Source organism: Dama dama, chromosome 15 (genome assembly GCF_033118175.1).
Source record: "Dama dama isolate Ldn47 chromosome 15, ASM3311817v1, whole genome shotgun sequence".
Lineage (NCBI taxonomy): Eukaryota > Metazoa > Chordata > Mammalia > Artiodactyla > Cervidae > Dama > Dama dama.
In genome coordinates, this window is record NC_083695.1 from 29,019,815 (window position 1) to 29,031,114 (window position 11,300).

At 48.9% G+C, this 11,300-nt stretch overlaps 1 protein-coding gene across 1 annotated transcript; it reads right to left on the minus strand.

Moving 5' to 3' along the window:
- Positions 1–9,066: 9,066 nt before the first annotated feature.
- On the minus strand, positions 9,067–10,781 carry NEUROG3 (neurogenin 3). The gene is made up of 2 exons (XM_061163010.1): positions 10,587–10,781; positions 9,067–10,426 (listed from the first exon to the last, which is right to left on the minus strand). Exon 2 carries the CDS (start codon positions 10,423–10,425, stop codon positions 9,778–9,780), a length of 648 nt encoding a protein of 215 aa, XP_061018993.1. The 5' UTR covers position 10,426; positions 10,587–10,781; the 3' UTR covers positions 9,067–9,777.
- Positions 10,782–11,300: the final 519 nt, after the last annotated feature.

Here is an 11,300-nt window from a genome sequence, read left to right on the forward strand (position 1 = left end):
AGGCAGTAAATTTCCCTTCAGTGGGTACGGTGTCCAGGCTCCAGACGTCCTAAATCTCTGCCCCTGGGAGTGGGGGTGGGGAGGCCTGTGAAAGCACAAATGGATGTCAGAGATCAGCTGGGGTGGCTCCCGTGCTCCCGAGGAGGGTGGTGCCCCTCCTCAGCCCTTCTTGGAAACAGGCCCAGCACTGGGGGACAGGGAGGCATCTGCTTTAACCCCCAGAATCAAATCACCTAGGCTTTCTTCTGAATTCTGATCTATTTGGTCCTAGGGAGGTGTATGTACGTGAGTGTGTGCATGCACACTTGTCATCTGTCTGCCTGTCTCTGGGGTGTGGAGGGCAGACAGCAAAGATTCTGCTGCTGCCTCTGTGATGGGCACCCCCTAAGATGGACCGCTGTGACCCCTGCCTCCTGGTACCCATGCCCTTGTGCAGTGCCTTCTCCTTAGGTGTTGGCTGGATTTAGTCATTTCTAGTGAATAGAGTGTGGCAGAAGTGATGAGATGTCACTTGTGAGACTATTGTTTTTGTGAGACTATTGTTCAATCAGTAAGTCGTGTCCAGCTCTTTGTGACCCCATAAACTGCAGCACTCCAGGCTTCTCTGTCTTTCACCATCTCCTGGAGCTTGCTCAAACTCATGTCTGTTGAGTTGGTGATGCCATCCAACCATCTTGTCCTCTGTTGCCCCCTTCTCCTCCTGCCTTCAATCTTTCCCAGCATCAGGGTCTTTTCCAATGAGTCAGCTCTTCACATCAGGTGGCCAAAAGTATTGGAGCTTCAGTTTCAGTATCAGTCCTTCTAATGAATATTCATGATTGATTTCCTTTAGGATTGACTGATTTGATCTCCTTGCAGTCCAAGGGACTCTCAAGAGTCTTCTTCAGCATCACAGTTCAAAATCATCAACTCTTAGGTTCTCAGCATTCTTTGTGCTCCAACTCTCACATCCATCCATGACTACTGGAAAAAACACAGCTTTGACAATGTGGACCTTTGTCAACAAAGTGATGTCTCTACTTTGTAACAGGCCATCTAGGTTTGTCATAGATTTTCTTCCAAGGAACAAGATTCTATCACAAAAAGATGAGCTTGCAAAAGACCATGCCTTCTGTCTTGAGTGTCCCCGTACCTCTTGTTTGTTTGCACTGAAGGAAGCCAGGTCCCTGTTGTGAGCTGACCTATGGAGAGGGCCACATGGCAAGGAACTGAGGAAGGCTTGTAGTCCAAAGTCACTGAAGAACTGTGGCCCTCAGTCCAATGGCTCTTGAGGAATTGAGTCTAGCTAACAGTCACATGAGTGAGCTTAGAGGTGGACCTGGCCCCAGCAAAGCCATCAGGTAAGACCACATTCTTGGCTGACACCCTAACTGCAGCCTCATGGGACACTTTGAGCCAGAGTCATCTGTCTAAGGTATAGCTGGATTCCTCACCTACAGAAGACCCACATAATAAATGTTCCTTGTTTTAAGTAGTAGAGTTTTGGGTAATTTGTTATGTAGCAATAGATAATTAGTCCAACAGAGGTAGTATAGTTGGTGATGAGGTTAGGATGGCAGAGGCATAAGTTTGTCTCCATAATTAACAGGCTGATGGGCTTGGGCAAGTCATATAACTTCTCCCTGAATAATGGGGGAAGTCAGTTCTGGTCCATGCCTTCTTGGTTAGTCTTCTCTAGGAATAAGATAGAGATAAGGTGGGTATTATACTGAGGTCTGCTGTAAATTGCAGGCAGGCTCATGAAATGTATGGATATACCTGCCATCTCATCTGAATCCTCATAAAACTCAGTAAGGTATGTGTGATTTTCTTCATGTTTATACATAGAGAAATTTTTATATGTGGAGGCTTGGAGAGGCTAAGTAACTTTCTCAAATGATAGAATTAGGAAGTGCTGGAATTGAGATAGATGTCAGGCCCATGATCTAATGGACTATCTCAGGAGAGATCACCCACACCTGACTATTGGAATATTTGCTGGTGATCTCCAAAACAATGATTCTCTTGTAATAACCCAGTCTCACCAAATCACATGTGGCATCTTCTGAAATGAACCCATAGGCAGTCAAAGGTTATTTTGGTGCTGAGGAGGGTATGAGGGAGAAGAGGTAACAGGTCTCTATATAATTTATTAATTTATTCATTCACTTATTCAACAAATGTTCATTGACTTTTATATAGCAGCCAGTCAGGGGAAGGAATGAAATTTCTAAACAGATAATTGAAATACCTTTCATTCAGCTAGTCAATTTACTGACTCATTGAAAGTGAAAGTGAAAATACTCACTGCTCAGTCATGTCTGACTCTTTTTGACCCCATGGATTGTAGCCCACCAGGCTCCTGCATGGAAGCATATACCCTACCTTATGTAAAATAGATAGCCAACAGAAATTTGCTGAATGACTCAGGGATCTCAAACTAGGGCTCTTTAACAACCTAGAGGGGTGGGAAAGGGTGGGAGATGGTAGAGAGTTTCAAGAGGAAGAGGACATATGTACACTTATGGCTAATTCATGTTGTTATATGGCAGAAATCCAACCAATATTGTAAAGAAATCATCTATCAATAAACTGATAAATTTATTTTCAATAAATAAATATAACTTTTTAAAAAAAGAATACTGGAGTGGGTAGCCATTCCCTTCTCCAGGGTTCTTCCTGACCCAGTGATCAAACCCGGGTCTCCTGCATTGCAGGAAGATTCTTTACGGTCTGAGTCACCAGGGAAGCCCTACTGACTCAATAATTCATTCTAAAAGCATGTGGCATATGGTTAGAATAAGTACTCATTGGAGACATGAAGGATATTTCCTTTTGTCAGGAGGGCACAAATGAGCGAACAGATAAATACAAATGCTACCTGGAAAGTTCAAGGATATTCATATGCACAGGATATTATGGGAGCAGGAGCAATGAGGGAGAAATAGTTCAGAGAAAGATTCTGGAAAGAGGTGATATCCACACTGGAAATTTAGGAAGGAGGGGATGAGGGTTTGGGCAGAGAGAGCACAGTGGGGAAAAGGGTGGGAGGGCTTCTGACTGTGTGTGAGGGGAAGACTTCAAGCAGGTCAGTATTCCTGCAGGGTAAATGCCAAGGCACACAAGGCATTGTGGGAAAGAGGCTATTGCAGCAGGACTCCAGTCATAAGCATAAGTGATGCACAATGAGAAAAAGAAATAATGGCATATATAATTCGACTTAATTCTGACAACAGTCCTGGAGACTATTGCTGGAGACTGCTCCCTCACCCTTTCTTTACTTCTGGCACATAGCCCCTAGTCCAGTTAACTTGAGGGAATGTGATCTTGTATTCCTAGAGGAGAGTGAGCATAGGTGAAACATGCTGTTACACCTCTGAGTCTAACCTTTAAGACTGTGAGTGAGGTTCCTCCATGACTTATTTCCTGTTCCCACTGACTCAAACCCATGGCAATGAGCCTCAACCGTGGATGGCGAGGGCCCAGCAGCTGAGGGAGGAAGAAGATGGAAGGAATGTAGGTCCCTGAATGATGTCACAGAGCAGAGCTCTCCACCCACATGGAACGCTCACCGCAGAATGAATTATTGGTGAGTCTGTTGTAGCACCCTGGCTTTACTCTAAACTCCATCAGGGAATATTATAGTGGGAAGGACAAGTCAGTAGGATTTAAGGATTAATTGGTTGTGGGTAGGAAGAGAGAAGGGTCAAGACCAACCCTGTGCTTAGTCATTCAGTCATGTCTGACTCTTTGTGACCCCATGGACTGTAGCCCGCCAGGATACTGTGTCCATGAGGATTCTCCAAACAAGAATACTGGAGTGGGTTGCCATGTCGTCCAGGGGATCTTCCCAACCCAGGGATTGAACCCAGGCCTCCCGCATTCCAAGCAGATTCTTTACTGTCTAAGCCACCAAGGAAGCCCAAAACCAACCCTAGATTTCGAGTATGTATGACTGGATGATGCTAGTTAGTGAGATCAGGAACAAGAGGCAACATTAGTTTGGAGTTAGAGGAGAATAATTCTATTTGGGACATGTCTCATTTGGGGTGCCCAAGTAACATCTGGATATATAAGCTTGGAGCACAGGAAGGGTAGATCACATCTGGGGAAGGTCACAGGGAAGGGGTAGGTGGCCCTTGGCCTTTATGCCAACTTGCACTGTGCAGGAATGCAGAAGAAATTCAAATTCATACAAAAGCAACCTGCCTACCTGCCGCCCCCCCCCCAAAAAAAACCCTTGGAGAATGAGAAGAATTTGAGACAAACGAAGATGATTATAATAATAATATCTAATTTAATAATAGTAATTATTATTATTATAATCATTTATAGCAGCTGAATGTGCACTAAAAGCAAGCACATTTAATCAACCCAATTAAATGGCTACTATTTATTGTCCCAGATCTGCAGGTGAGGACAATGGGCCTTAGGGAAGCAAAGGGGTATAATTGAAAAACACCAGTTAGTGGCAATACCAGGCTTTGCACTAATGTCCGTGTGATCTGAATTATTCTTACCCACTCTGCCATTAGTGTGTGTGTTTGGAGGACTTGCTTGTGCCTTTGTTCTTGGAATAACTAAAACTTCATTTTAACCCAAAGAATGAGACCCCTTTTTTTTATATTTAAGAAATATATTAAAGCATCTTATCACAAAGATAGAAACACATACAAATTAGAAACATGCAACCATCTTCCACAGTCATGTTAAAATGTTACATATATACATATATATTTTCCTGTCTTCATAGCTGAAAACTTCAGATCTTATGCCAAACTCACCCACCCTAAATATTTAATTCATTCTTTCTGAAATTATCCAGGCCAGCAAATAACCAAAATACAAGCTATTATATAAGGAAAGTACAAAGTTAAAAAAGAATATATGTAGAAAAATGCCCCCTTTCCACCCCTCAATCAAAGGCAAACAGTGGCTCTTTGCTATTGCTTAACCTAGATTGTGTTTGAAAGCTATTTAAGTGCAAAGTTCCAAACCAGTTTTCCCAGTTAGGGCTGCTGCATCCTGAACTCCCAATGTTGTTCCACTTCAGACTTCTTAGACCTCCTCATCTGGCAACTCAACTCTAACGCCATCATTTATAAGGGAGAATGTTTCAGACTAGCTAAGAAAAGGGCTTTTCTGGGGTCACACAGTGAGTTAGTAGCAACAGGGTCCACACTTTCCCCACCACATCAAGGAAGTCAACAGACTTCTAGGTCTACATGTCCACGGGGAGCTCCCTAGGGACACGGGCCTGGAAACATGGGCAGAGGTGGTAGATAGGTGGTTTTCCTTATCAAGAATGCCGTGTTCCTAGGAGTGCCTCTCGCTCTGAACCAACGCAGTCATTTCAGCACCATGGTCAGGGGCACGCCGCTCTTTTTTTTTTTTTTCCAGGCCCTCAGTGCCCGACCAATTTAGCCTTGCAGATCCTCTCTCTTACCCCTTTGGTCCTAGGACCCCAGGAGCAGAGGGGTACACAGCAGCCTGTGAATCTCACTAGTGTTCCAGAGGGTAATCAAAGTGTAAGAGAGACTCTTGATCTTACAAGACTCAGAGGACCCAGCTCAAGCTAGAGCACAAACTACTATAGATTGAGTTGGCACAGAGGAGACGGCTCTAAACTTAGCCTAGAGCCAGGGTCATGCTTTTGGTTTGCTCCAATAACTCCATCAGTGACTGAGGGCTTTGGGCAAGTTACCTACTTCCAAGACTTTGGCTCTCTATTTCCATGGGTGTCACCATCCTGCCTTGCCCACCTCACCAACTGTAGGTGGGGCCCTGAGATGAGTGTCCAGCCCCCAAATCTCCCACTACCTGTGCTCTTGGCCTTCTAAAGGTAGGGCAAGCAGGCAAGGTTAGTGAGTGTCCCTGCACTGCCCCACTCCCTTCTAGATCACTGGCTGCAGATATGTAAAAGGGGAGGAGCAGGAAAAGAAACACAACAGAGAATACTAACTACATTTATGTAAAATGTAATTATAGTATATTCAGTGTTTATTCTGTAGCACATTCTCAGCCAAGCCCCCCTTCTTCAGTGTTCCACTGGACCAAACATCTCTTTCCCACTGCTTTCGGTCACAGGGACCTATAACTCCATCTATCACAAGCACAGCCTTCTCTTAGGTTCCCAGAAACCCAGTGAAAGGGTGTGAGAGACTCTCTCCAGCTTCTCATGTGTATCAGCTGAGGCTCAGAGACCCGTTCAAGGTCACACAGCTGGGCAGATTGGCCCGTGGATGAGAGGTGGAGCAGAGTATGCCTGTGGGGTCGCGTGCTCTCTTGGCCTCACTTGCCTTTGTGCCAGCCCAGCGGCCAGGCTCCCAGACATTAGCATTCCAATGGCCCTGGGAGGCTTTGTCCTCCAGCTACTGCCGACTTGGGGATGGGGTGGGATGGAGGCAGGGCACCATAAATCTACCTGCTTGTGTGTAGGGATGGGGTGGGGTGGGGTGGCCACAAGATTCATGTGCTGTTTTTCTGGAAGCCAGGACTCAGACAAAGGCAGAACGGCAGGAGGAGGGGAAGACTCTTTCAACTAGAGCATCTTTCCTGCCCCCACTTGGGACTCTGTCCAGGTTTGAGGGAGCTGGGGTGCAGGAAACATCAGACCACAGGAGGCTCCACACTCATTGCGGCTGAGGCATAGTGGTAGGGGGCTTCTAGCTGAGATCCAGAGTAGCCTGACTGATTTTAAAAGCAGGTGAATGCAAAATGCCTGTGGATGGGTGAGGATGTGGTGGTGATGATGCTGGGCTTGTGTGTGCCACCCAGAAATGTTTCCTAAACCCTTCTTGATGTGGGGCTCTTTGGAAAAAGGATGAGGTTTCCCACCTCAAGGTGATTTCTTTCACTGTGATGGAGCTCATCCTTGGTAAGGAGCCCTAAACCTTCTTCCACCTCCTCCTGACTTGGAGAGTTCAGCTGACAGCTCTCGGGGTTCAAATCTGCCCCTTCCCAAGGTGACAATCCAGCATCCAAGTTGGTTAAACAGTACTTTTAAAAATAATTTTTAGGTTAGAGGACCAGTCTATGTGCATTGGGTAACTATGAGCTTCTTATTTATTTATTTGCCACTTAAGTTATTTAATTGAAGGATAATTGTGTTACAGAATTTGTGGTTTTCTGTCAGACAACAAGAATCAGCCATAGGTACACCCATGTCCCCTCCCTCCTGAATCTCCCTCCCATCTCCTTCCCCATCCCACCATTCTAGATTGTGAGTGACTAATAGCTTCTTAATGAGCACCCTCACAAGCAGGAGAGGGGCTGGGCGGTGGGTGCCTCCACCCAGAACACAGGGTTAATATTTTCTGCTTCTGAAAGTTGTTCGCACCAAAGGAATCCCCTGCCTATTTGAACACTGCTCCCCACAGCCTTTCACAGGGAGAAGGATCTTCCTGCTTGAGGACCTCCTCTCCAAATGTTTAGTCCTGGCCCAATATACTGTGTTCTCTGGCAAACTTCCTAATCCAGCCACAGAGAACAGTCCCACTGTCCTTCCTGTGGCTCCTACCTCCACTCAGCACCAATATTTTTTTCAGCCTTGAGTGATTTTGTCTGTATACTTGCTATTGTCCCAGGAGGACAGAGATGGAACTTCCTGATTTTTATGTCTGTCCTCTCTCCCCTCACACCTCAGTGCCCAGTAAGCGGCAGACCCTGCCTTGGTCTGTGCAACTTGGAGCTGCTGACACCTGCCCTGGGCGGTGCCGCAGGTGGAAAATTGGCTGCTGCAGAAGTCATCAATAACCCATTAATCTTCTCCCAGATTAAAGCCATGAAATGAAACTACACCTTTGTTCATTTGTTTGCAGTGTCCCCCTTCCTGCCCCCAAATCCAGCCCCTGATAACTAAGACATATTTCCTTCAAGCTATCTTTAGGGACCTAGGAATAGAGGAGAGAGGAAAAGTTCAATCTGAAGCATTGGGTGGGGGGTGCAGAGCATAAGAGATAGATGCAAAAGACATTAACCCCTGCAAAGCCACCACCTTTGTGCTCTAACACTGGAAAGCAACCTACTCTATGACTCCCGGTCCCTGCCTCTGACATGTACACCCCATTGGTATTGGCCTGCTTCTTCCCTGGGTACCATGGGCCAATCCAAGGAGGCCTTTGTGGTTCAACTCATAGGGTAGGGTGCCTGCCCTCTGTGGGTTCTTGGAGCTCAAACCTGCTTCCTGGACATCCTGGGACATCTTGGAAGCTAATATAGAGCTGCTCCAGCAGTGCTTTGGGGACTTTCAGTGTCACTGTGCATCAGCCCTACTCTACCTTGGAAGTAATAGAGAACACGTGGCTGGAAACCTTGAATACTTTCTTGAAAAGAATAAGAATTTGTTCAAACAAAGCTGCTGGTTGTTGGGAGGTGTCAGAAACTACAGCCAGACCCTCCACCTCCTCTGCTCCGTGCCACGGGGTATCACAAGTCACAAGGTCTCATCCCCAGCACCAGAAATGTAAAATGAGCTCTGACATTGTTCTTGGTCTCTAAGCACTCAGGGACAATTCCTAGAATGCTCAGCCTACCAGTGTTTCTGACCCTGCTGCAGGGTTATTATTCCCTCCTTTCCCCAAATGCAAGTTACTCTAAATCCAACCTAGTGGCATAACAGAAAGGGCCAGCACCATATGAGTAGCCCTAGTTGGAGGCTTGTCTTACTCCTAAACCACTTTTTGGAATTAGACAAGTTGCTGCTCCATAAATAAAACAAGGAGTCTGAGCCAATGATTTTTAAGTCTTCCAGTTCTTCTTTTCCAAGTGTGTATAGCTGACTTGCAATCTGCCTGGCCTCCAGCCTAGCACCATAGTTTCTAGGTCAGGCCTCAGCAGGGGCCCCAGACCCCCAGACCCCCAGAAAGTATCTCCTCCCTCTCCTTAGACAGGCCCTCCCCCAACCCCAGTCACAGGGGCTGGGCCCTCCCCTCGCATAATCAAGTTACCTTCCTCAGGCTTCTTGAGAATCATTTTTTATTGGCTCAAAATCTCATTCACCAGTCCCTAAATAATCTTATGTACAAAATAAAGACTTCCCCACTGTGAAATCTCATCAATAAATACAAACATAAAACAGGGGAGAGGCCATATAATTTACCAGACAAAAATTCATTTCAAGAGACATTACATCATTTACAAGCTTTTTTTTTTTTTTTTTTTTTTTAAGACAAGGGCGCTCCAGTTTGCAGGATGGTGGTAGAGGTGCTCCCCCAGTGGGTCGCCTTGCCTCCTGCCCCTGAGAGGGCAATGGCTCCGGAAAAGTGCACAAGAAGGCAGAGCATCACCTTCATGGATTAAGGCAGAGTAGAGAGGCCCAAACCCCCGGGGCTTGACAGGGACTAGAGGAGGTCAGAGACAACTTTGAAGAAGACAACCTGGGGAACAAGAGTGAGCGCTGAGAGACCAAATACTGGATGAAGTAGCACTGGGGGAGGAGTTGGTAAGAGACAGGCAGATAGACATCAGTGAGGGGGCGGGGAGACAGTGGGTACCTCCTGCTGTGTAGTGCTACCGCGCTCATCTTTTTTGCAGGAGATTTTTGGGTGGCCACGGGGAGAGGGCTTAAAATGCGTGGAGCATGCCGTGCCCACTCGCGCGGGCAGCGGCAGAGGATGTAGCGCAGAAGACCAAGGGATTGAACCCGGCCTGCCACTCTCGGGTGCCTGGGCCCTCAGGGGTCAGTGAGCCAGAGGCAGGAGGACCAAGTAGGTTTGAGAGCCGCCGCCGCGCGTCTCCGACAGCCTCCGCCCCTGCCCCTTTTCCCAGGACCCACTGCCCAGCGGCGGACAGGCCCCTTCATAGAAAGTCTGAAAAGGCCAGAGCGCCAGGGTGCAGGCAGGCCGGGGAAACAGGCGCCTGCAGCCCAGGTCGGTCCTCCAGCGAGGCGGCGGGACTCAGGCTTCCGGCCTGGGAGACCGGGGAACAGAGGGAGCCCCAGTCTCCCGGGGAACCGCCGTCTGGGCTGGCCAGCTCCTCGCCGGGCGGCGCCAGCGGCTCCAGCCCGTAGAGGCTGTGGTCCGCTATGCGCAGCGTCTGCGTCAGCGCCCAGATATAATTGTGGGCGAAGCGCAGCGTCTCGATCTTGGTGAGCTTCGCGTCGTCCGGAAAGGTGGGCAAGACGCCGCGAAGCGCGTCCAGCGCAGAGTTGAGGTTATGCATCCGATTGCGCTCGCGGTCGTTGGCTTTCTTGCGCCGGCTCCGTCGCTGTTTGCTCAGAGCCAACTCACTCTTGGGGCGACTGCGCACCCCGCGCCGCGCCCGGAGCTTCCTCGAGGCCCCTCGGCAGGCGCCCCCTTCCGTCTCGGCGCAGTTCTCCAGCACGCGAGTGGGGCTGGGTGGAGTGGATGCGACGCAGGTCACTTCGTCGTCCGAGGCTCCCGGGAAGCGCTGCTCCGTCTCGTGGGTCACTTGGACAGGGGGCGCACACGAGGGATGAGGCGCCATCCTGCGGCGGGGTAAGAGGTAAGGGTAAGAGTGGGTCGGTCACCTGAGCGAAGTTCCCAATCCTGGGGCCAGGTGGGGGAAAATGCGAGAGAAAGCCACCTCCTGCCGGCCAGAGGACCCGCTTTCCCCTCCTCCCATCGTTCTGTGGTTCCAGGTGTTACCTTGTTGTAGGGCGCAAAGGGGTAGAGTGGTGGGTAGTGAGAGCAACGGTGAGCTGAACTGGCTTTTCCGTCTGCAAGTTCAGTTGAGAAGCAGGCGCTGCCGCTCGAAAGTTTCTCTGGCCCCAGAGAAGATACGTGTAAAGGAGGGTCCCGGGCTTCTATTGCTCTCTCTTGGCGCAGCTGCGAGACCCTGCGGATTTTCTGAGCCGAAAGTCGTGTGCCCCTGGGCACGCTTTATCTGCTGCGCCCTGGGACAGGAGCGTGCCTGCCCCGCTGCAGCCCGCGCCGCCGTCCAATCAGCGTCCGGGCCAGGGGGCCGCGCCACGCGAGCCCGCTCCGCCCTTCAAGGGGCACAGCTGGATTCCGGACAAAGGGCTGGGGTCGGGGGAGGGGAACGTCGCTGTGTTTGCGCTCTCCCCGCGGGCTCTGTCCCAGCAACTCTCGGTTCCTCAAAGGGCCTCGCCCAGTGAGAAGGGTCTTGTCTAGCTCGCGTCTGGCCGTCTCAAATCGCTTTGCTCCTATTCTGGTTTTCCTTGGCATCTGTCCAGACCTTTTCTTGGTATCCTGAAGGGGGCTTTGGGAAGTCAGTAGGGTGGGTCAGTCCCGTGAGTTATACAAGGGGAAACAGGTTCAGAAAGGAGGCAGCTTGCTCCAAATCACTCTGCAAGGACAAGGAGCCAGGTATACTATCAGTTTAGAGGAGTGTTCACTAAT